Source organism: Mandrillus leucophaeus, unplaced genomic scaffold (assembly GCF_000951045.1).
Source record: "Mandrillus leucophaeus isolate KB7577 unplaced genomic scaffold, Mleu.le_1.0 Scaffold114, whole genome shotgun sequence".
Classification (NCBI taxonomy): Eukaryota; Metazoa; Chordata; class Mammalia; order Primates; family Cercopithecidae; genus Mandrillus; species Mandrillus leucophaeus.
The window spans coordinates 3,246,110-3,272,243 of record NW_012099654.1 but is presented as its reverse complement, the minus strand read 5'-3'; the positions used below and the strand labels follow the sequence as shown (position 1 = coordinate 3,272,243).

The 26,134-nt window shown below is 39.3% G+C and overlaps 1 protein-coding gene across 3 annotated transcripts in view; it reads left to right on the top strand.

The window, feature by feature from the left end:
• The first annotated feature begins 7,979 nt into the window (after nucleotides 1-7,979).
• The window catches only part of HMGCR (3-hydroxy-3-methylglutaryl-CoA reductase), a 26,510-nt gene continuing 8,355 nt past the window's right edge, over nucleotides 7,980-26,134 (top strand). For 2 of the 3 annotated variants that reach the window (XM_011996528.1, XM_011996521.1), the window contains exons 1-11: nucleotides 8,816-8,948; nucleotides 13,946-14,133; nucleotides 15,546-15,657; nucleotides 15,938-16,025; nucleotides 17,269-17,353; nucleotides 18,905-19,010; nucleotides 21,700-21,806; nucleotides 21,917-22,033; nucleotides 22,446-22,606; nucleotides 22,725-22,972; nucleotides 23,081-23,259. In XM_011996528.1, the coding sequence (XP_011851918.1) occupies nucleotides 13,969-14,133; nucleotides 15,546-15,657; nucleotides 15,938-16,025; nucleotides 17,269-17,353; nucleotides 18,905-19,010; nucleotides 21,700-21,806; nucleotides 21,917-22,033; nucleotides 22,446-22,606; nucleotides 22,725-22,972; nucleotides 23,081-23,259 (1,368 nt within the window). In that variant the 5' untranslated portion in view covers nucleotides 8,816-8,948; nucleotides 13,946-13,968. Of the gene's footprint in view, nucleotides 8,269-8,815; nucleotides 8,949-13,945; nucleotides 14,134-15,545; nucleotides 15,658-15,937; nucleotides 16,026-17,268; nucleotides 17,354-18,904; nucleotides 19,011-21,699; nucleotides 21,807-21,916; nucleotides 22,034-22,445; nucleotides 22,607-22,724; nucleotides 22,973-23,080; nucleotides 23,260-26,134 lie in introns of those variants that run through there. The other variant, XM_011996513.1, reaches the window with a different exon arrangement.

The following is a 26,134-nucleotide window of genomic DNA, read 5'->3' as shown; positions in this document are numbered from 1 at the left end:
CAACCCAAATGTCCATCAATGACAGACTGGATTAAGAAAATATGGCACATATACACCATGGAATACTATGCAGCCATAAAAAGGATGAGTTCATGTCCTTTGTAGAGACATGGATGCAGCTGGAAACCATCATTCTCAGCAAACTGTCACAAGGACAGAAAACGAAACACAGCATGTTCTCACTCACAGGTGGGAATTGAACAATGAGAACACTTGGACACAGGAAGGGGAACATCACACACTGGGGCCTGTTGTGGAGTTGGGGTAGCAGGGGAGGCATAGCATTAGGAGATACACCTAATGTAAAAGACGAGTTAATGGGTGCAGCACAACAACATGGCACACGTATACATATGTGACAAACGTGCACGTTATGCACATGTACCTTAGAACTTAAAGTATACTTAAAAAATAAATAAATAAAAAATAAAAAATGTTGAAGGCTACCAGGTATAGAGACCAGGCCTATTCAGAGGCCAAGGACAACCAGAGTGAGAAGAGAGGCCTTTAGAATGTGGTCTGTGAATGAAATACTATTGTCCAAGCTTTAGGAAGGAATTACAAAAGTCTCAGTGGGAACAGGGCTTCTAAAACAACTTACGGCTTGCCATCTAAAGAGGCCAAATGGGAAAGTAAAAGGAAAGAAATTCTGGTACAGCAGCCCATAATGCATTCCTTATAGCAGACAGAGTACTCTGCTACATTTCCTGGCCATACCTCCCCTTGAGCTGCAGGTGTGGTAGAGTCTGCCAGGTAGACAGTTCCTGGCAAGCTGAAGGCTTCCCTGCTCAAGTGCCCACCATCGTATCTTTCACCTTTCCTGCCTCAAGGCTTTTCTAAAGCCTAGATATTTCAGTCCTTGCACACACAAAGCTGGCAATGTTTCTTAGAGGGCATTTCTCAGTCAAAGAGGGACTGGAGTTGATGAATAAATGTCTCACATCACATCCACCCCCATTCTTCAGGGATGCATTCTACACTTTTTTTTAGAGGGTCCCCAGCAGTATTAAGCCCAGTTGCCCACAATGGTAACTAGCTAAATAATACATCCGTCGATGGTCTTTCCTTCTTCCCTGTTAACCTTTCTTTTTATTCTTATTCTGACTTCCTGGGATCATCCCCCAAAGATACTATTACACTCCAGTTTTTTACTCAGTCCTTGTTCTGGGGTTCCCAAACCAAGACAGTCCCACTCATGGTAGAGGAGGAATAAGATGAACTGAAGAGGCTGGTCACAGTGGCTCATACTTGTACTCCCAGCACTTTTGGAGGCCAAGGCGGGTGGATCATGAGGTCAGGGGTTTGAGACCAGCCAGGCCAACATGGTGAAACCCCGTCTCTACTAAAAATGCAAAACTTACCCGGTGTGGTGGTGCACGCCTGTAATCCCAGCTACTCGGGAGGCTGAGGCAGGAGAATTGCTTGAACCCGGGAGATGGAGGTTGCAGTGAGCCAAGATAGTGCCACTGCACTCCAGCTTGGGCGACATAGCAAGACTCTGTCTCAAAAAAAAAAAAAAAAAAAAAAAAAATCAACTGAAGAAACAGGGTGAAGTTTCAGACTCAGTTTGTCCTTCTTGAAAAGAAGAATGAAACCAAGAGAAGTAGGTATATCTACCTATGCAGAGAAAGAGTGGAAAGGAGTGCTTCTGCTGTATTTAAGTCCTGCCTTAAGGCAGGATGGCTTCCTTCTCTGTACAAAACTATATTTCTTTTTCTTTTTATTTCTAGAGGCAGAGATCAAACTCTTTCACTCTCTTCATGCCGTATTAAATACATTGTTAAGCAATGGACAGATATTACCATCTGTGCTTTGAGCTCTCTACCAAAATTGGGATTATCTGGTGATCTAAGCAGTCTCAGATTCCAAAAGGTAGTTGGTTTCCTTGCTAAGCGCTAGGGTAGAGACAGAAGATTTTGATCATAGCCTATGGCCAAGCTCCAGTAGGATTTCCAAAGCAACTGTTTAAATAAATGGCTGGGCAAGAAGAGAGGCTGTCCTGGCTGCTTTCATTATCTTCTTTAGGGAAAAAATTATTGGCCCTTGGTGACACCACTTATAAATTTTTAAGTTTCCTTGGTGTACATGGGTCAAATTTCTTCCTAAATTATTTATAGTGACATATATATGTGCATGTGTGTATGTATCTGTATCCACATATGTATACCTCAAAAGAAAAGCAAGCAGGAGTTCTCAACAGAGAGGCATTGAGCAGAGACTTTGCAGGCATTTGGTGTTCTTTTCCTTTGGGGAAGATATGCAGCCTATCTTTCTGGAAGAAGCACAGAGACCTTGGTAATATCTTGCTTGAGAAATGTGGATAGTTTGTTAATCCATTTCCTTTTCATGAGAAGGTAAAAATTAGCTTTAGGAGTGTTGAGACCTAACTAGGGAGACTTTACCAAGAGTATCTCATAACATGCTGTCATTGAAGTAGCATGAGTTACCCAAAGTCTGGAAAGCACAAAGTAAGGGGGAAAAGTAAGATTTTAGGGATAAATCCAGTCAGAAAACTTATCAGGGTTCCTTGTGCCCCCAAATGCATGGGCTTTGGAAGCACTAATAACTGCAGCTTTGGTTCAGTGCAGCCGGGACAAATATGGAAAGAACTGGAAGCCTTCTCTGGGAGGTAGGACTCATAGGCCTAAGAAATTTCAGAGTGGGAGGCAGCCTATGATACAGGGTCAAAGAAGCACTGAGAACTTGCTGGGTATTAAAAAAAATGCAAAAGAAAAAGCAAGGAATCTGGATCAGAGGGAAATCAAGACCACAAATTGCTTGGGAAGTTGCTGTAATTCATTCATTCTTGACTGTTAATAGGTACTGGAGATATAGCAACGAATAAGACCAGTGATGCCTTTTTTTTTTTTTCTATTTTAAGAGAGAGAATACTTTGTTAGTTCCCCCGATTATTTATGGTGGACCATTTGTAACGTTATACATCGATAGATTTAGCTAAAAGTCAAGTCTCGGTGTTATTAAGAATTCCATTGACATTTCAAGCTAATGTTTATAAAATAATACATCTTTGATATTAGAGTTATGTCCTTTCCTATGCCCCCAAAATCTTGATGGTAAAATTGTTTCCTGTTTTTGAGTTAGGTGATCAACAAATGTATTGTGTACTTACTATATGCTCACTCAGTATGTGAATAGCATGGAAGATGCTTTCTTCAGTTTTGAGCTGGGCATATTGTTGCGAAAAATAAAGATTACATTTCCAGCTTCCTTGTACTTAGGTATGACCTTGTAGTTCTGGACACTGAGATATAAAATGTGAATATAAAATGAGATATAAAAAAACAGCTAAGAAGGGCTGGTATTTTCTCCCCCCCCCCCTTTTGTCTTTAACCTGTTCCTTCCAGAGGGACTGAAATGCAGATATGAAGGTTGGAGCTCCAGTTGCCATCTTGGACCACAAGTGACCCTGGAGATGGAAGCTGCATGCTGAGCATGGTGGAGCAGAGAGACAGGAGGGTCCCTGAAAACATCATGGGTTGCCACGCTAGTCTTGGATTATCTATCTCCAGTTTCCTTTACCTGAGAAATAAATAAATGCTTATCTTTTAAAGCTTCTTTTATTTTGAGTTCTCTGTTACTTGTAGCCAAATTTGTTGCAATTTGCAGCAGATATAGAGTTCTGTAGCTTGTTTTGGCCATTTTTTCTTATAGGTGACAGTAACTTTGCATTAAAAGATTGCCTAGCTAGGTATTGCCCTGAGCAATTGCTGTTAGGCTTCTCCTTCAATGGGGTTGCTCAGAAAAGCTGAGGCAGGTCCCCTTGGATGGTTATCCTTCTGTCTTGCCTGGTAGGATCTTATCCAGCTCTTTTCCAAGCTCTTTCTTACCTCCTCCCTCCATTTTCATTTCCTTCTGGTCTCTCTCAATTGATTTTGCTATCTAGGAGCTTTTTTAAAGCTAGGAATAAGCCAGGCGTGGTGGCACACACCTGTAATCCCAGCACTTTGGGAGGCCAAGGCAGGTAGATCACCTGAGGTCAGGCGTTCGAGACTAGCCTGGCCAACATGGTGAAACCCCATCTCTACTAAAAAAAAATACAAAAATTAGCTGGGCAAGGTGGTGGGCACCTGTAATCCCAGTTACTCGGGAGGCTGAGGCAGGAGAATTGCTTGAACCCGGGAGGCAGAGGTTGCAATCCTCCTGGCTCAGACTCCCAAAGTGCTGGGATTACAGGCATGAGCCACTGTGGCTGGCTCAACGTTTGCTCTTGAGGGAGAAGTGGTGCTCATACTTGGGTCACAATTAGTTCTAATTAGTTTTTCTTTGTTTCGTTCCTTTTTTCTTTTTTTTTTTTTTTTTGAGAGAGTCTCACTCTGTGGCCCAGGCTGGAGTACAGTGGCATGATCTCAGCTTACTGCAACCTCTGCCTCCCAGGCTCCAGGTATTCTCCTGCCTCAGCCTACCTAGTAGTTGGGACTACAGGTGTGCACCACCACACTCAGCTAATGTTTGTGTTTTTAGTAGACATGGGGTTTCTCTATGTTGGCCAGGCTGGTCTTGAACTCCTGATCCCGGGTGATCCACCCACCTCGGCCTCCCAAAGTGCTGGGATTACAGGCGTGAGCCACACACCCAGTCTGTTTCATTCTTTCTTGATCTTTCATTGACTTCTTTGTGAACCAGTCACCTTGGCCAAAAATCCCTAAGACTCTCAGATATGGACACTTACGCATTATCATAGTTATACTGTTTCTACATTATGAAGTGTTTCCCAGAGGAAAATAAATTCCTTTAAAACAAACAAACAAAAATTATTCTAATACAATTTGTTACTACTACCCAACCTATTCTACAAAGCTAGGGCAAGGTCTAAAGAGAGGAATGGAGAAAACAAACAGGACCAGTTAAACAGTGAAAGCAGGCTCAGTGGACAGCAGAAATCTTTGTGTGTACTCACTCTTGTAGAGACGTTTCTTCCCAATGTCAAGAGAGGCTTCACCTATTCATTTCGTTTTTGGGAAGTTTTAGGAACAAAGAAGCAGTATTTTTAGTTTTGTTATTGAGAAGCAGGCAGCTGAGACTTTCAGTGCATGTACAATATCACCACTAGGGACTTTGAGATCTTCTGCCAACCTGCTCATGACTTCCTTACCTTTTAAATTTCTTGTATTCTATAGTACTTTAAGATTTCTACCCAATTAAATTTTCTTGTATATCTACATCACTTCCATTCTCATGCTAACAATACAAGCCTTTGTGCCTAGAATAGACTTCAAACCATTTCCTCCTCTTGTTCAAAACACAGCCCAAACTTTTCTCACTGGACCCTGTGTATACCTCACTCAGAACACTGACCATGTTATCTAGGAAGGGTTTGTTTCTATATATTTTCCTATTTAACTCTCTGCCTTGAGGGCCTAACCCTTTGCCTACCACAGAGTAAGGCCCTCAGTGAATATCTCCTGACCTTTGGCAGAAGTGGTAACCAGTCATCATATCTGCCAAGAGCTATGTGTGGGCAATTATCATTTGCAATAAGCTAGTCTAAAGAAATTATCCTGAAATTTAAAATTACAAAACAAAAAAAACATTGTGCAGGACAAAGAGAAAGAAAACTGCCAAAGGCTGGAAAATACAAATTTGAACACAGCTGGGAGCTGTATAGGGAAACAAATAAGTACAACTCTTCATTGATATTATGAAAAGTCTTTTGTAATGAAGCATCAGCAAATTAAACAATCATATAATATGTACTAATATAAAATAGTGCATATTATGCTAATACAAAAAATAAGACAGTGGAGTGGTTTAGTGTATATGCTTGGGAGCCACATTTTAAAGTTTATATTCTGGCTCTGCTACTTTCAAGCTATGTGGATTTAGGCAAATTACTTAACTTCTCTGTTTCTGTAGCTTCATCATTTGTAAAATGCAGATTCTACTATTGTTTTCCTCAGTGGACTTTTAATAAAAGGAGTTAATATATCAAAAGCACTTAGACAAGTGGCTGACATAGAAACAGCAATGTAAATATTTGTTTTAGTATTATTGCTGCTGTTATAATTCCCCACCTTTAAGCAAGACTCATGACGACAAAAACCAAAAATGTGAAGGTTGGAAGCCTAACATATTTATGTATGTAAACGGTAAAGGTGATGGATTAAGATGGCAATGCGGGTCATTCATTACTTTTAAAGGGGCTCTTAACATTATACTTTTAGAGGGGGTGCGGTAGTTCACACCTGTAATCCCAGCACTTTGGAAAGCTGAGGCGGGCGGGTCTCTTGAGGTCAGGAGCTGAGACCAGCCTGGCCAACATGGTGAAACATCGTCTCTACTAAAACTACAAAAAATTAGCCGGGCGTGGTGGTGGGCGCCTGTAGTCCTAGCTAGTCGTGAGGCTGAGGCAGGAGAATGGCGTGAACCCAGGAGGCGGAGCTTGCAGTGAGCCGAGATCACGCCACTGCACTCCAGCCTGGGTGACAGAGCAAGACTCTGTCTCAAAAAAAAATATATATATATATATATATATAAAAATATATAAATTATATATATATAAATATATATATATATGTAAGCTGGGCTTGGTGGTGCACCCGTGTAATCCCAGCTATCCAGGAGGCTGAGGCAAGAGAATCGCTGAACCCAGAAGGCAGAGGTTTCAGTGAGCTAAGATCGTGTCACTGCACACCAACCTGGGCTCTGTCTCTAAAAATAAAAATAAAAAAATTATACTTTTATAAACTCTTTGCTTGAAGGGTTAAATACATCCGAGGAAGCGGCGCATAGACTTCCTTGGCGCCTACCCCACCCTCCCTTTCTATGTTGTGTCCATACCAAATTTTGTGATTTATCACTAAGTACAAATTATTAGTAAAGTGCTATAAAGATTCCTTTGAAATACCTTTTGGGAATGATATAGAATTTATTTTAAGACCATAAAACTAGACAACTGGCGTTTCTTTATTGCTTGCTTTTGAACTCATATTACTATTGGAGTTCTCAATTAGGCAGTTTGGGAATGAAAATTTCTAAATCTTGGGCTAAAGCCTATTTTGGTAACAGCTTTATAGTCCTTATTTGAATTACATTAGTAGGCATGTGTACAATCAGTAACTTCTGAGATATTTGGCCCTTGAGACTTGTAGCGGCATTAAAAATATGACAGCTTCTAGGCTCTTGGTACTTATACACTTCTCTCTCTCTCTCTCTCTCTCTCTCTCTCTCTCTCTCTTTTGACAAGGCTGCTAAGAGAACACTGCAATCTTCGGGTAGTTCACCTGTTCTCTTTACTGTGCAAGGTTTATAAAGGCAGGCACCATATCTGTCATGTTTGTCACTATATCTCCCATGCCAACCACAGTGTAATCCACATAATGAGCATTTCAAAGGCACAACATTTGGTAAAGAGATATGAATGAAGGTCTTACACGGAAGCAGTGGGGAACAGTAGAACCAGCGTAAGCATTAGATCTGGGTTCAAATTCCAGTTTTACTCATTATGTGATCTACAGCAAGTTGCTTGACAAACTTTAATTTTTACTGTTTTGTAAAATGGGAATAATACCTATTATATAAGGATTATAACAATCTATAATCATTTATTAAAACTAGGGAGTGTTTAGTGTTTTCCTGGTACTGTGTTTCAAAATATGGGCTTTAAAAATTGAGTGAAATACTATTCCTGTCCTTAATACATTTCCACATACGATAGTGAGGCAAGTCAAAAAATATTACGGAAATTTTATGGGTTTTCAAGGTCGGCAGTGATGATGTGTTTGAGGGAATTAGAAAAGGAGGTGGCATATGAAAAAGCCCTTAAGGGATATTTAGGATCTCAACAGTTTAAATGGGTAGGCATATCCAAGGTAAACAAAGAGAACATAAGCAGGGAGGTAAAAAGGTACTGAGTGTGGCTGAAGAAGGGCCCGTTACTCCTGGTTGAACTGTAAGGTTCGCACAGGAAAGTAGAGATACGTCAGAAATGTATGGTGGGGCCATATTAGTGGTGACAGGTTCTTTCTTTAATCCAGTAGACAATGAGAAACGCTGATCTAGGTCTATGGCATAATAGGAAGTAGTATGCCACATACTGCGTGTGGGAGTTGTGCAGGAGAGGTTGGAAAGTGAGTGCATCTAAGACTGGGAAGACCAGTTTGGAGAGGCTATTGCACTGTTTTAAGTAAGAGATAATAAAGCCCTGCACCAGGTGGAGAGCAGAAGGAACGCAGAGAAGACGCAGGAGAGGCACATTTCAGAGCGAATCCAGCATGCAATGGATGTCCTACACGAGACAGAGAGATGCAGGTAACCGGAGCCATTTACACTAACGGGTAAATCTCGGGAAACCGCTGGTTTCGGCTACCCGCCAGTTATAGGTTTGAGGTGCCCGTCGCTGCCACCTTCCCTTTTTTATACTCCTCTTTTTTTCATGGCCGCCTCCACTTCCTCCATCTCTCCCGCGCTAGTAACTGAGCTTTCAGTCATCGACCTGACCCTGCGTTTTCCCTCACGCTCAATTCTGCTTCCTGTAACTGCCTCCCACTGTACTCTCACAGCCAGGACGACCACGGGTCAGGCCCTGGGGCTGTGGGACACTCCACCCGCCAGGTCCCCTATCGCCTTCGCCTAGGCAGCTGCCATGCTTGCGCCCCCACGGCTCTAGGGCCAATAGGCAGGCCCTACTGCTGGGACTCGAACGGCTATTGGTTGGCCGGGCCGTGGTGAGAGATGGTGCGGTGCCTGTTCTTGGCCCTGCAGAGAGCTGTGGGCGGTTGTTAAGGCGACCGTTCGTGACGTAGCGCCGACAGGCCGAGCAGCCCCCAGGCGATTGGCTAGACAATCGAACGATCCTCTTTTATTGGTCGAAGGCTCGTCCGGCTCCACGCGTGCGTAAGGCGAGTGTTCCTTCCGCTCCGTGTCTCCATTGACTGGAGACGGGCGGAGCACCGGCGACCGGGTTCGGTGGCCTCTAGTGAGCTCTGGAGGTGAGGCGGGTGGTGGCCGAGAAGCGGGTCCGGGGCGGCGGGGAGCGGGGCGAGATGGGTGGGAGCGGGGTTTGGGCTATTTTGGTGGCAATTCTGGAGCTTCCCTCGGCCCTGGGAAGTGGCTGCCGGCAGCTCCTGCGGACCTGGAGGGTGCTGCGGTTGCGCTTTGTTGGTGTGGCGGCCCGGACCCGCGGGGACTGCAAGGAATGTCCTTGAGGCCCGGCAGGCCGAGCGGCGACCGGCACCAGTGCCGGAGGAACCCAGGGTCCCGAACTGGGCTTGAGAGGCGGGCGGCGGTCTGGCCTCTTGGTGACTGCGGTCATCATCTGTGGACCCGCGGGGCGTAGCCGCGTTCATCGGCCGTGTTCAGAGTAGGCAGTGCTGGCTGCATTGTCGCGATAATCGGGGCAGAAAGGGTGTCAGGCAGGGTGACCTCGGAGGCCCCTGGATTCGAGAAATGCTAGGGGTCTGTAGGGCTCCTGGGTTGGCAGCTCGCAGGGCAGACGGGAGAAGCGCACCTGCTGGATCCGGGCATTCACGCCCAGGAGCTGCTGTTCGTTAGCTCCTTTCTTTTACGTGACGGGAAAGATCTCTGTAAATGCTGCTAACTAACTTAGAGCCATAAAGAACCGTGGATTGGTGTAGATGTGTCCGGTTATTTACAGGAGAACGGCTTGAGAGGATGCGGAACCCAACGTGGGGATTCGCACAAGGACTCAAAAGATTCTTCTTTTTTTTTTTTTTGGTAAGGGGCGTAGTCTCCTTGGTGCTGATGTTCTTTTAGGAAAAATGTATCTTGGAGATAAAAATATAGAACAGTTAATTTCTGCAGTAGGAGGAGGTCGATGTACTTCATTCTTAAGTAGTCGTTGGAAATATGTCAGGATTTGAGGATATGCCTTCTTAGACATGGTCCTGCAGAGTCCTAGGAAACATTTATTTCTGGGCTATACTAAATGTGCATGTTTTCGGCGTCCCACAAGGTAGAGAATGTACTTTTTGTTTACTTATGAATTTATTTTCGTCTCCATGCAATGAAAGGCATTTTGCAATTTAGAGATAATCTAGCAAAGGCCTGGACAGTACTTTGGGCATAGACTGGATTTTGCAGGCCTGCTTTGTTGTAGTGTTCTTCCAGAACTTATGATAAACTTGGTGGTCAAGACAAATGGGAATTAGTAACATGAAGGTTAAACAAAATTGCACATAGGTTACAGCATTAACATGAAAATTGTCAGGTGTTTGGGATAACCATTTCAAGATAAGTGAATATGCCTGCATGCACACACTCTTTGTATTATTCCTTTATGGTCTAGTTTCCAGACTATAGATAGCCACATTATGGAATCACATGGTCTACTTAGGTTGACCCATGTGAAATTGCCAGTATTTAAAATTCAGCTAACCTACAAAAATAGCAGTTTCGTATGATTCCATTTAATACTTATCTTTGTCAGAGAACTTTGGAGCTCTAGCTTCATAAGTGAATGAAGAGAAGAGATATGACATAAAAACAGCATGTAATAGAATGTGAGCTAATTGGGTATAGAATCCAGGTTTCCTGATTGCCAGGGCAAGATTTTTTTTTTTTTTTCCCTTCTTTCTGGAATACCAGCTTGAGCAGCAGAATGCTAGATCCTCTTGGAATTGAAAATGACTGCCATATAAGACGCAGTTCTTGCCTTCAAAGAGACAAAATGTACACATTTAATTAATTTGAGAACACTGTAAGACAGTATATAATCAAATACTGGAATGTGCAATGCAGGCGGAGTGCTGAGTAGGAGGAAGTAGGATGCCAAAACATCCTTTTCTGCAGTTGGTCATGGTAGGTGGTTTCTGTAGCAGATTGGATTGACATTTAAGAATTATCCATTCTTTTAAAGAATCTGTAAAATGTTTGGAGCATACTTTTTAGTCTGAATAAGTAAGGCATACCTTGCCTATTTGTTTTGTTTCTTTAAGTGAAATTAATTTTTATTGCAGTGTTGCATAAATACTGTCAACTCAATTTGCAGGAGCTATCCTGTAGCCTGCTTGTTCCATTTCCAACTGCTGATGAAGGTGGAAGATTGGATTCTATGGCATGTAAATGCTTTGCATAATCACAGGGCAATGGGGAGGATGTTCATGAGAAATGAGATTGTTTATAATTATGGTTGCTTTTGACACACCCTTATAAGATTGCTCTGTTTGTTTCCAAATAGGTGGGGTTTTCTGTGTTTAGGGGTGGCTGACAGGGTCATGTGTAATTTTTTTCCTTGAATATTGCAAAGATGACTTTACACCTGGGAAAAAAGTCCCAGAATTACAATGCCACCATAAAATCTTTTGAGGGAATACATAATGTGTCAAATGTATAATTATGGGTTTATGATGTTAAACCAATTTGTTCACAAGTTAGTGTTCCTACAGGGTTGCAGCTAAGATTTTAATTCAAATGAATTAACTTTTTAATAATAATGGAATCTGATTGGCATAATGAGGAAAAATCTGAGCTGAAGTGTTTTTTTGCAGGGAAAGAGAGTTAGAAATAATTTTGACCTAATTTTGAAACACATAGTTAATTTACTTTCTGGAACTTCGATGCTAGTTGATCCTGTAGAACGCTTGGTAGAGTTGTGTTTTAAATGTAAGACAGAAATTATGTGATAGAATACCATCATGAAAATCTAGCCTTTTACTTTTAGTGAGTCTTTTGGTTATAATTAAGTAGGGTTCAAATCTAAGATTTGATTAAAGATTTCCAATATTTTAAGTCCAAGTACCTGCTAATTTAATAGAAAGTATTTTGTTGCTGTTGTACGTTTTCCAGGATAGTTCCAAATTGACTGTCTCTAATCTGAAGATCTGAAATCCGAAATGCTCCAAAATCTGAAATTTCTTGAGCACCAACCTGACACTCAAAGGAAATGCTCATTGCAGCATTTGGAATTTGGATTTTGGATTTTGGATTAGGGATGCTAAGCTAGTAAATGTAATGCAGATATTACAAAATTCGAAAACATCCCAAATCTAAAACACTTCTGGTCCCAAGCATTTTGGATAAGGGATACTCAACCTGTATGTAAAATGTTTCTCCTTCCCATACCCCATTAATATATTCCCTGAATGCTCTGCATTTAGCCTTAAACTAGAGGGCATGGGTTACATCCATATCTAGGTGCCTTAAAAAAAGTCATCTTTAGATCTGTTTCAAGATGTGTCATAAAACACATGCTACTATAGTTTAAGAATTTAAGCCAGCATTTGTTGAGCAATGCTATGTGTGAGTGCAAGGTGCTGGAGGGTAAATTGATGAATAAGACTCAGGGTGGAAGGCTGAAAAAGCATGAGTAAACACAGGCAGGTACATGCCACATTTATATTCCTTTAGGTACTGCCAGCTTTTTAAAACTGACCCACGGTAGGAAATACATGTTAATTTAAAAGCCAGACACACACTTATATATGGATAGTTTCTTGAAACATAGTTTTAAGAAATAATACCTACCCATACTACCTGGCTTACCCAACAGCTATTTTTTATAATATTGTTTTCTATTTAATTTTATTTAAAAATGTTTGTTCTTATTGACGAAATTGATGTCATGATCTAATTGATCCAGTTGTTGTGGATCAACAGTTTGAAAACTATTCAGCTAGTGGCGTGGTATGGCTGAAATGTACAGAACATGGAGTGATGCAGTGAGAGATGACACTTGATATTTGCTTTGGTTCCTTAAAGCTACTCTTTTTTTTTTTCTTTTTTTTTTTTGGTCTTTCCCCAACCCTTTATAAATAGATAAATGCTTTCTTTCTCTTACTTGATTGCCTTTTTATAGTCTGTCTTCAACAGATGAATCACTTTCTTAGTTATTACTAAATGTGAGATTCATTTGAATTCTTGCTAGTGTGGCAGTTAATGAGCTTACTTTTTAAGTCTTTTTGTTGATTTTTGCGGGTTACTAATATGCTTTATCACAGGCATTAATTTCAGTGAAAGAAGTAAGACTTGTAGGTTTATTTGTGGAGACCAATGGTAATATAAGATTTTTTCAAAATAGAATATCAGAATTAGTATTTAGCAAACAGGAAATTTAGTCATGGTAGTCACTAGATCAAAATCTTCTATGTGTTCTATTGGGAATTTTTTTGAATGCCATATACAGATACTTCAGCCAGTCATCCTCTTCTACTACTGTTCTAGCTTTTGATTAGTTGTGAAAGTTGGGAGCTTTTCATGTCTAATGCTTTTCTACTGGTCTTCTAGCACTATTGTTGATGATTCTGCTAGAAGAAAAGCAGCTACCACAGCAAAATTCTTACCCTGTTTTATTAATGTAGAAACATCTATCAGAAAAGACTTTTTCTGTTGACAGCAATGTTAGGAAGGTTTTATTAAACATCCTTTTGCTAGTGACATTCTGCCATATGTTTTATGGAATGAAAAAGTACAAGAGGTCCCTGCCCTTGAGGATCTTATAAACTAACATGATTTATAGCAGGACACTCAACAAGTAGATTCTTTGGTGTTTGCCTTTTGTGTAATCAGAATGTAGATGATGAAGAAGATACTTAACATGCATTTTATATCTCGGTAATTAGAAAATGTGAATAGCTGTTTCTCACTTGTGTTTTCTGCTTGATTGCTCTTCTACTTGCAAGGCTCAGGTAATAAGGTCGAGTTTATCTTAAATGTTTGAATTCATATAATTTTTAAGAAATGGCTGCTTTAAAGTTGGTTGCCAGTGAGTAGTAAAGGATTTATTGTTTGAGTGAAGAAGTAATAACATAGTTCTCTTAATTTTGTAATTATTTTCCAGAATTATAAGGAACAGTATCAAATAGTCATATGTATAGGACACTGTGCATACAAAGCAGGGTTTATAGCATACTTTTCCTTAAAATCTTTTCCTAAAACTACAGTGAGCTGTATAGCACACTCTTCCTTAAAATCTTTTCCTAAAAATACAATGAGCTGTATACTAAGTGTTCACACTTGATATTCCTTCCAGGATCCACGGATTCTGTATCTACAATGTTGTCAAGACTTTTTCGAATGCATGGCCTCTTCGTGGCCTCCCATCCCTGGGAAGTCATAGTGGGAACAGTGACACTGACCATCTGCATGATGTCCATGAACATGTTTACTGGTAACAATAAGATCTGTGGTTGGAATTATGAATGTCCAAAGTTTGAAGAGGTTAGTGAAGTTAATTTGATATTGACTAAAGTAAATTACATTTTCAATTTCTAAAGAGCCCTTAAGTCCTTATATGGTCCCTTTAGGGACCACATAATTTTTAAAAGTTATGAGTAAAATTTTTTTTTTTTGAGAGGGAGTCTCCCTCTGTCGCCCAGGCTGGAGTTCAGTGGCATGATCTCGGCTCACTGCAAGCTCCGCCTCCCGGGTTCATGCCATTCTCCTGCCTCAGCCTCCAGAGTAGCTGGGACTATAGGCGCCCGCCACCACACCCGGCTAATTTTTTGTATTTTTAATAGAGACGAGGTTTCACCGTGTTAGCCAGGATGGTTTCGATCTCCTGACCTCATGATCCCCCCGCCTCGGCCTCCCAAAGTGCTGGGATTACAGGCGTGAGCCACCGCGCTCGGCCAAGTAAAATCTTTAGTATGTAGGAACTTACCTCAAATTTCTGTTTATATGGAATGCACTGGAAATACTATTATTTTGCGTTCTCTTCACAAATGAGTGTAATTGACTTTATTTGAGAAATACATCTTTTATAAGTAACTAATAGTCAAAAATGAGTGTGGGCCAGGTGTAGTGACTCATGCCTGTAATCCCAACACTTTTGGAGGCCAAAGCAGGAGAATTGTTTGAGCCCAGGAGTTCAAGACCAGCCTGGACAACCTGGGCAACATAGTAAGACCAAGTCTTTAAAAAAAATTAAAGGCTGGGCGCAGTGGCTCACGCCTGTAATCCCAGCACTTTGGGAGGCCAAGGCAGGTGGATCACGAGGTCAGGGGATCGAGACCATCCTGGCTAACACGGTGAAACCCGTGTCTCTACTAAAAAATACAAAAAATTAGCCGGACATGGTGGCAGGCGCCTGTAATCCCAGCTACTCGGGAAGCTGAGGCAGGAGAATGGCGTGAACCCGGGAGGGGGAGCTTGCAGTAAGCCGAGATCGCGCCACTGTACTCCAGCCTGGGCAACAGAGCAAGACTCCATCTCAAAAAAAAAAAAAAAAAAAAAAAATTAAAAAATTATCTGGATGTAGTAGCATGCACCTGTAGTCCTGCTAGTTTGGAGGCCATGGCAGGAGGATCCCTTGAACCTGGGAGATCGAGGCTGCAGTGAGCTGTGATTGCACCACTGTACTCCAGCCTGGGTAACAGCATGTAACCCTGTCTCAAAAAAAAAAAAAAAAAATTGCAGTGATGTACTGACTTACCACAGTGGTTTGATTAAAAGTTGGATTTAATTTTTGATTTGCATGTTTGATATTTTTATTGGACTTGTATTGTGCTTACATTTATGTTCTCATGATAATATATAAATGAATTGCACATGCAAAATAAAAATTCTTAGTTTTGATTGCTTATTTTAAAAGTCAGAGCTATTGGAATTTCCTTTTCTTTCTCTCCTATTAGGATGTTTTGAGCAGTGACATTATAATTCTGACAATAACACGATGCATAGCAATCCTGTATATTTACTTCCAGTTCCAGAATTTACGTCAACTTGGATCAAAATATATTTTGGGTAATAGTTTTACATGTTTAACTTCTGGTGTCATGAGATTTTTGATGTGCTGTAGAAATAAACCTGTTCATTCAAATCATGTATTTGGAAATATGTGTGTTGCTGAAAGTGTGCTGCATGCATTTAATAGTTTCCTTATTATTGGCAGTTAGACATTCTGAAATTTGAAACCTTAATAATTTGGAGAAAACTAGTATTATCTCAGAATACTGTGTGAGACTGTTATTATTTGTGTAGTAAAGGATAAAAGTTTTTCAGTATTGAATTTTTGTCATTTTAGGTATTGCTGGCCTCTTCACAATTTTCTCAAGCTTTGTATTCAGTACAGTTGTCATTCACTTCTTAGACAAAGAATTGACAGGCTTGAAGTAAGTATTTAAAACCTAAATATACTTTCTGTCAAAATACATTTTAAAAAACTTTTCTTCCCCATTCTGCTAAGGCACACATTTTCAAAAGTTAAGAAAATAAGGGGAATTTTTTTGTATAATTTTACTATTAGCTAATTTTCTTAACTATTAATATTTTGGCATATATCCTTTTCTACTGTTTTTATACTTAAAGAAAATATCTGACATCATATATATTGTTTTATAATTTCTTTATGCATAATAATAGTTTATCAACATCTTTCCCTGTCCTTTTTTGTTTGAGACGGAGTTTCCCTCTCGTCACCCAGTCTGGAGTATAATGGCATGATCCTGGCTCACTGCAACCTCCGCCTCCTGGGTTCAAGCAGTTCTCCTGCCTCAGCCTCCTGAGTAGCTGAGATTACAGGCACCTGCCACCGTGCCCATCTAATTTTTGTATTTTTAGTAGAGACTGTTTTTCGCCATGTTGGTCAGGCTGGTCTCCAACTCCTGACCTCAAGTGATCTGCCTGCCTTGGCCTCCTAAAGTGCTAGGATTATAGACGTGAGCCATTGTGCCCGGCCTCCGTGTCCTTAATGTTAAACTAAATTGTTTGTAATGGCTATATGTATTCTCTTCTGTCTAAACATCTTGTAGTTTATTAATCATCTAATGTTGGACTGTTAGGTTATTTAATTTTTTTTAATAATAACAACTCTGATGAATGTTTTTGTAACTACATTTTTGTTCATATTCATAATCATTTTCTTCAGATACATTCCTAGGAGTGAGACAGTGGTTTTGCTTTTTTTAGAGCTTTGCTTTTTTTTTTTTTTTTTTTTTAAGAGCTTTTTAGTGCTGTCATTGCCAATTTAGTTTCCAGAGAGTTTGTTTAGTTTATCCTTCCACAGGTGGTGATTAATGAAAATTTTTATATATTCTACTTTTTTTCCCTAATGGTAATCCAAGGAGGTACTTTTTACCAAGGATGATCTTTTGATACAAAATTATCAAAAGGTGTTTAAATGTAAATATACTTACATTTTAACATTAAAAATATTTTTAACAAATATTTTGAGCAACTGTTATGTTTAGCTTTGAGGATGCCAAAGAAATACAGGGTATACCTTTTTGTCTGCAGAAAGGTACACATACTACAGGATCATACAATATAGAGGGGAAAGGTTTTGTTCTAAAAAGAATTTTTTTAAAATCATACTTTTTCTCATTAAATTTATCTGATCATTTTGTTCTTTTCCAGTGAAGCTTTGCCCTTTTTCCTACTTCTGATTGACCTTTCCAGAGCAAGTGCATTAGCAAAGTTTGCCCTCAGTTCCAACTCACAGGTAAGTATTATTTATAAGATAGCAGTGTGAATAGTATTCTTTTTTTCAGTTTACATTAATAGGAAGGATTAATAGAGTTTCTTCATAGTCCAGGATTTAAGAATTGCCCAAAGTTTTAAGTTTAATTCTCAAGTCCCAAGACTGGTCTCTATAAGTGCCCCAGGAACAGTCCCCTTTATCTAACAACTCAATTATGATTCTGTAGCTACTGGAATTTTGAATTGCCTCCATTTTTCTTTTTGAAAGTTTTCAAAAATTATGGTAATAATTTTTGGGTAAATAAGAGTATTTTCCTAGTGAAACACATCAGAGAGCAGAACAGGATCTAATGGAAGAGAACCCCAGGGCTGATTGATTGATTGATTGATTTGAGATGTAGTCTCACTGTCGCCCAGGCTGCAGTGCAGTGGCGAGATTGTGGCTCACCGCAACCTTCTCCTGGGTTCAAGGGAGTCTTCAGAGCCTCAGCCACTCGAGTAGCTGGTATTACAGGCGTGCACCACCATCCCCGGCTAATTTTTGTGTTTTTAGTAGAGACGGAGTTTTGCCATGTTGGCCAGGCTGGTCTTTAATTCCTGACCTCAAGTGTTCCACCCACCTCGGCCTCCCAAAGTGCTGGGATTAAAGATGTGAGCCACCGTGCCTGGTCAGACTTATTTTTAAACCCCTTAAATTAACACTAGCGTTATTTCCTATTTTAAGTTTCTTCTTAATGTTCATTAGTCACTTTGAAGAACCTAACCTTTTTAACAATATTATATCAGAGCATTTTGAGTATAAAATAGTACACAATTCTGCCCTGATTATTTATTGATAAATGTGTATGATCATTTGAACATGTTAACAGGGAAATGAGTTTGGTTTTATTAATACTAATATGATCTCATAAAAAATTTGCAACTAAGCTTCTGCCATGGTAGGCAAAAATATAGAATGTTGTAGGGTTTAATTATGTGGGATTTAAATGACAGAGTTAATGCGCGACCTCAAAGGAATATTCCTAAGAAATATCTTATTCAGTGGAAAGGGAATCAGGGCACTATATGTTCTTTTTTAAAAATTTGGCTGGGTGCAGTGGCTCACCCCTGTAATCCCAGCACTTCGGGAGGCCGAGGCAGGCAGATCACCTGAGGTCAGGAGTTCGAGATCAGCCTGGCCAACGTGGTGAAACCCTGTCTCTACTAAAAATACAAAAATTAGCTGGGCATGGTGGTGGGTACCTGTAATCCCAGCTACTCGGGAGGCTGAGGCAGGAGAATCGCTTGAACCCAGGAGGCGGAGGTTGCAGTGAACCAAGATCGAGCCATTGCATGTTGCACTCCAGCCTGGGAAACAAAGTGAGACTCCATTTCAAAAAAGAAAAAAAAAATTCATTTTTAAATCCGTCATAATACCATCACACTTTCTATCTTGAATACCTGTTAGTTTTATCATATTGTATATTTTACTCTTTGAATAGTAATTTGATATTAATATAAGCCATAGGATATTCTAACATTTAAAAAAGTTATTTTGTGCCTTGCCCTCATTGATATGTTTGATCCGTTTTAGGATGAAGTAAGGGAAAATATTGCTCGTGGAATGGCAATTTTAGGTCCAACGTTTACCCTCGATGCTCTTGTTGAATGTCTTGTGATTGGAGTTGGTACCATGTCAGGTTTGTAAGCAATTTTTAACATCACACACCGGGGCCTATCATGGGGAGGGGGGAGGGGGGAGGGATTGCATTGGGAGTTATACCTGATGTAAATGACGAGTTGATGGGTGCAGCACACCAACATGGCACAAGTGTACATATGTAACAAACCTGCACGTTATGCACATGTACCCTACAACTTAAAGTATAATAATAATAAATAAATTAAAAAAAAAATAGGTATGTCACTAAAGAGGAAAAAGAACATCTTGGATTTGTATTATTTATTGTTAAATTCTGACTTTTAAATTACTCTTAAAATTTTTTATTATATTTGTGATATTTTTGTTCATTTGCTTTCTTTTGTTTGGTTTTTTAACCAACATTGCATTCCAAGGTTGGTCTGGAAGACACCTTCCAGGCCCTGCTGTTACTTAGACTCAACTGGTGACTTGGTTTTTTGTGTTTTAATTATCATGTAGGGAGAAAAGAGTCAGGAATTGGACAGATCTGAGTAAGATTCACCTAATAAGGTGATTGGAAATATTAATCCAGTAGTAAGCAGTACATCTCAGCAAGCACCCAGCATTAGCTTCAACACATGTTTCTTCATTCTTAATTTGGATAGTAGAGAATTAGATACTAATATCAAACATAGGACTTCATTATGTAGAATAAAAATTACAGCCTGGCATGGAAATTTGCCAGAAGGAATATATTATGGTGTGTGAAGGTCTCCTAATCATTAGGACTATATTTTATGACTTTCTCGTAAAGACCATACTTAGTTAACTACTGTGTATTTCCTGGTACCTTAGAGCCCTCAGTGAGATGCCTCATTCTTTCAGAAGTAAATTATCTAACTTTTAAGGGTGTAAATTACTGTCATTAGTTTAGGCCTTTTCAGTGGATAGTATTTTAAAAATGTAATATTGCTTCTGACTTTCTGAGAGTAAATTATTATTTAGTTATTTCTTTTATTCAACAAAGATTTTATTTAGCAGATAAAATGTTTTTTAATTTTAAAAATTTACTTACCTTAAAATTTACTTTTGGAAGTACAATTTTATGAGTTTTGATAATGACATAGCCATGTAACCAGCACTACACTCAAGAAAAAATGTTGATCAGGTGAAAATGTACTTGTATGATTTTATTCAAACAAAAGAATATATGAGAAGAGGATTCGCCAGGAAGTAATAGTTGGGCCATGAAACCACGGGGTTATTCATTGAAATAATAATGATGTGAAAAGCAGTTGGGCGATGAGTTTTGTCATGATATGGTCAGAAAAGTAGACAAAGGAAGTGATTAGATTTGTGGTTGGAGAGGGCAGTGAGACTTTTACAGCTATACAGAAATGGTGTAATTAGAGATTTGGGTTAGGGTAGAAAAGGACAGATTTAACACATATTAACTTGGAAGTAACCCTTTGAAAAAGCCAGTACAAAAAGTAGAAAGTCTTAGCTTCTTGGATGCATGTGGATTGGTGCTGTTTCTTTGTGTATAGAAAGACTTATCTGGGGACAAAGTAAGGAAGAATGCCTGGAGAGCATATGGCAACAACATGAGTGAGTATTGTGCAGAGAGAAATAGTAGATAGTCAAGTCAGGAAAGCATTGGTCAAGTATGGTTTCGATGGCCTCAAGTTTGAAAAGATTATATTCAGCTACCGTTTAAAATGTAGTTTGATTTATAATGCTTTTGTTATTGTGATTGTGTAGCCTCTTGAATTTCCACATTTGAGGGTAATTGTGGAATTAAAAATATACAATATATGCTTGTTCTAGTCAGTCAAATGATATCTTAAAATTTAGGAAATAAAATACAACTTTGAGTTTTTGTGAGCAGTTTTTATAGGACAATTTAAATTTATGTTTCAAAGCATTGTTATGTTTGACATCAGAAATATGTTTTTTATTATGCTCAAGGTTATTTGTAAAGTGAGAGAGAAGGATTTGGTGGTAATCTAAGGTCTCTTCTAGCCTCTGTAATTCGGTTGTTTTCTATTTGAGATTACCAAATGATACCTTAAGCATTTTGTAGTGGATTATGTTTGTTAATTTTTAATCTTGAGTTGCCATTTTGTATTATATCATTTTCCAAACAGATCAATGAAATAACCAAAATTATAAGAACTTCAGTAGCCATCATAGAGGTTATATTGAAATTAGAGTTTGTTGGTACACCAAAAATAATTATTTTGATCTTATATCAGGACTGGCATAACTGGCAGGATATTCTACTTATATAAAAAATCCTTGGTTAATTGGCAAATTGCTTTTCTCCTAACAAGTGGGATTAGATCAATAGTGTAACTGGGGTTTTGCTCCGTTAGAGTAGCCTGCACGCTCCATATTTCATAACAAGGCACTACTGCTTGACAAAAAGGAGTTGGAAACACATATGTTTATCAGTTGTGTATTAAACACTACGATTCTGCCTGGCATTGTGATATTGGGGACATGGGAGAAGGCAAGAGCTTTGCCCTTGAGGGACTTACAGTTCTGTGGTTATTCCTGCTGTTCCCTAAGGCTTGGCATCACCTCTGAGTTGCTAATTCTATTTCCAGTAAATGGCAAGGAGCTTAATGTATTGATATTTTCACGTATTTGTCTACCTGCAGGAAGACAAATATATCCTTGTGATACATGCAGCATCAAAAATACACAGACTTTACTAGTTATATCTTTAATTTTTCTCTAACCAGGGGTTCGTCAGCTTGAAATTATGTGCTGCTTTGGCTGCATGTCAGTTCTTGCCAACTACTTTGTGTTCATGACTTTCTTCCCAGCTTGTGTGTCCTTGGTATTAGAGGTAAGACCAGTTCTTACATATGGCACTAGTAGAAGAGTAATATTTCTGCTTACCTCAGTTTACCTGAACAGAATCAGTACCTTCTAATGTCACACTGACTTAATTTGTAGCTTTCTCGGGAAAGCCGCGAGGGTCGTCCAATTTGGCAGCTCAGCCATTTTGCCCGAGTTTTAGAAGAAGAAGAAAATAAGCCAAATCCTGTAACTCAGAGGGTCAAGATGATTATGGTAATGACATAGTTTTCTTCCCCTTTTAGTATCCTCACTTCCAATCTCATTCTTTTAAGATTTCTTATTTTCTACAATTTTTGGCCCATTCGATGATATTGCGCCCCCTTCTTCCTTTTTTTCTTAATGTGTTCATTTCTTTGAGGCTCCTGGTCTTTATTAGCCCCTCTCTCCTAAGCAAACTTTTTAAGTTCCTCCACCTTATCTCCCTTTGAAAGCCTGTTCTTTGGGATGTTTTCAGTAGTTCAGTGGGGTCACTACTTTATTTAGTTGCATAGCAAGCTTGGGGCTTTCTTTTTCATGGTAAGAGGAAGCTATGAGAGATAATGTCTGGTTGTCCATTTGCTAGGGATAGGAAATTTAAGTTCTGTTGGTATGCAGAGGATACATTATTTTTAAAATTTTATTTCAGTCTCTAGGCTTGGTTCTTGTTCATGCTCACAGTCGCTGGATAGCTGATCCTTCTCCTCAAAACAGTACAGCAGATACTTCTAAGGTTTCTTTAGGACTGGATGAAAATGTGTCTAAGAGAATTGAACCAAGTGTTTCCCTCTGGCAATTTTATCTCTCTAAGTAAGTTAACTGATATCTACTTTGTGATATATTAATCATAGTACTCTATGCTAATATAAGTTCAGATTGTGTCCTTTACATTTCTGAATAATATTTTAATTTGCTTTCTTTTATTTAGAATGATCAGCATGGATATTGAACAAGTTATTACCCTAAGTTTAGCTCTCCTTCTGGCTGTCAAGTACATCTTCTTTGAACAAGCAGAGACAGAATCTACACTCTCGTTAAAAAACCCTATCACATCTCCTGTAGTGACACAAAAGAAAGTCCCAGACAACTGTTGTAGACGTGAGCCTGTGCTGGTCAGAAATAACCAGAAGTGTGATTCAATAGAGGAAGAGACAGGGATAAACCGAGAAAGAAAAGGTAACTTGTTATTCTCTTCACTTTCAGTCCTTCATTGCTTCTTCAAAAAATAGTCTGTTTTCAAAATTTTGTGCCGTGTTGTGAGATTTCTTTTGATCTCTTGAACAGTTGAGGTTATAAAACCCTTAGTGGCTGAAACAGATACCCCAAACAAAGCTACATTTGTGGTTGGTAACTCCTCCTTGCTCGATACTTCATCAGTACTGGTGACACAGGAACCTGAAATTGAACTTCCCGGGGAACCTCGGCCTAACGAAGAATGTCTGCAGATACTTGGGAATGCAGAGGTGAGGACGATACATAAACTCCAACGTGGCATTTTTCATTACAAAGGAGCTTTTTCAAGGAAGAAAAATCTAGTATCTGCTGAACACTACAGCTAAGTTCTGGGCACCGTGTAACATAACTAACAGATACTATCTTCTTTCTTTATTTCCCACAATCTTGAGAGGTAGGTAGAATTATCTGTTTTCTCGATGAGAACGTTGAGGTTCCAGTATGTTTAATTTCCCCAAGTAGTACATCTAGGAAATGGTAAAGCTGATAGCAGGGTCCAAGATTTTCTGACTCCAGAGTCAAAACTCTTTCTAGTTTATTACTGTTTATCATAGAGATGAGCGACTACCGTATTCTCATAGGTGTGTTGAGGCCTAGAAAGAGTTTAACACAGAGACAAGTTTCAAAGATACAAGAAAGTTTTTGTTTTATTTTGTAAGCTTGATACCCATGAGGAAGCTTGCTTTTTTTTCTGAGATTTGAACAGGGTCTTCTACCTACATGACCATATCAATCTACTCATGCTTTCATGCAAATAATCATGTTCCATCCATGTCTGCTTAATATGGTTAATTCTTTCTTTTAAATATATTTTAATACGTTTATTGGCAAAATGCAATTTTTCACCAGTTTTATTGAGGTATACTTGACAAATGAAATTTTATTTTATTATTATTATTATTTTGGGAGACAGAGTGTCATTCTGTCACCCAGGCTGGAGTATAGTGGCACCATCTTGGCTCACTGCAACCTCCACCTCCCAGGTTCAAGTGATTCTTGTGTATCAGCCTCCTGAGTAACTGGGATTACAGGCATGTGCCACCATGTCTGGCTAGTTTTTGTATTTTTAGCAGAGATGGGGTTTCACCATGTTGGCCAGGCTGGTCTCAAACTCCTGGCCTCAAGTGGTCTGTCTGCCTTGGCCTCCCAAAGTGCTGGGATTACAGGCATGAGCCACTGCACACCCGGCCTGCATTCTTTAATCATATACTTTTTAGCTGAACTTAGTCATTGTTCTTTAAACGCAGTTCCCAACTCTGGGTTTCTATTGTTTTTGTCATCTGACATGCCTCCCCATCTCCAGGTGTTCACACCTTCAGAGCAAATGCTAGCACCTGTGAAATCTATCTCAATTCCGCCAAACAGAAGTAACCTTTCTTTTCTGAAGCATCCTTTATATAGAGACTGTGCATTTTTAGTGGCAGTTGTACTTTGTTGCTTATATCATATTTACATGAATATCTCCATTATTAGACATCAGGCTCTTAGAAGGCTAAGTCCATGTCTTGAGAAGGCTTTGGATTTCATAGGTGCTCAGTAAACTTTAAGAGAATGAATGAATTTTCATTGACAATACATACACCAGCTAATGTTTATCTTACTATTCTTTTGAAAAATTAGACTAATATTAGTGTTTGCAAAGAGGATCCTTGAATAAATCCACAGGTAGTAGTCACAAAATTGAATTACTGGTACCAGTTTTGTGGAAGGTGGTGACTGTGAATGTGTGTGTATATATGTATGTATGCATATGTATGTATATCACCACCACAAGCAGAGTCAAGAGACAGCTAATAAACCAAGAGAAAATATTGGCAATTTATGTTTAAGGCTAAAGGGCTAATCTCTAATATATAAAAAGCTCCTGCAAACTGATGAGACTAAATTTTTATCTAATTTTTTAAAAGCAGATAATATAATCAGTCTATTGTCAGGAAAAAAGTACATGTGGCTCTTAAAAATGTGAAAAGGTGATTAACTTCATCCTAAGAGAACTGCAAATTAAAATTGTACTTGAGATATTTTCACTCATCAGATTGGCAGTAATCCCAGGGTTTAATAACATACTCTATTGAGGTTGTCGGGAAAAGTCTTGTCTTGTTTTTTGTTGTTGTTGTTGTTGTTTGTTTCTTTTGAGAAGGAGTTTTGCTGTTGTTGCCCAGGCTGGAGTGCAGTGACGTGATCTTGACTCACCGCAACCTCTGCCTCCCAGGTTCAATTGATTCTCCTGCCTCAGCCTCCCAAGTAGCTGGGATTGCAGGCATGTGCCACCACGCCTGGCTAATTTTTTATTTTTAGTAGAGACGGGGTTTCTCCATGTTTGTCAGGCTGGTCTCGAACTCTGGACCTCGGGTGATCTGCCCATCTTGGCCTCCCAAGGTGCTGGGATTATAGGCGTGAGCCACTGCCCCCAACCTGGAAAGGTCTTTTCTTACATTGGTGGTGAGAAGGCAATTGGACAGTGTTAATTCAAATTAATAAAGTTGTAAAAATTATGAAAATTTATCAGATTATAAATGTTCATACCCTTTGGCCCAACACTTGTGTGAATTTATACCCATATATATGCGTGCGTGTGTGTGTGTGTGTGTGTGTGTATTTATAATCATGCTTAAAAAAGTCTGGATGGATACACAATAAAATAGCGGTACCTATTTATGTGTAGTTAGCAAAGAACTGGGCAAATGGTAGACAGAGATGGGATGAAGACTTTTTGTTATATCTCTTTTAATATTTAGTTTTTAAACCATGTGAATATCTTGCCTGTTCAGGATATTAAACATAGAAAGTTTACTAGAGTTTAAACAATAGCTGTTACATCTGACACACACTTGAAACCTTGCTAAATTCACATTTATTTTTCTTTTTATGGTGTATTAGTGCAAGCCTGTCTTTGTATTGTAAAATCTAATGATATGGTATTTATATTATTTTTGTTTGGCATTTTTTGTATTAAATGAATTGTTATTTTGCGGAGGTATCTTTTTTGTTTTGTTTTGTTTTGTTTTGAGAGAGTCTTGCTCTGTCGCCCAGGCTGGAGTGCAGTGGCCGGATCTCAGCTCACTGCAAGCTCCGCCTCCCGGGTTTACGCCATTCTCCTGCCTC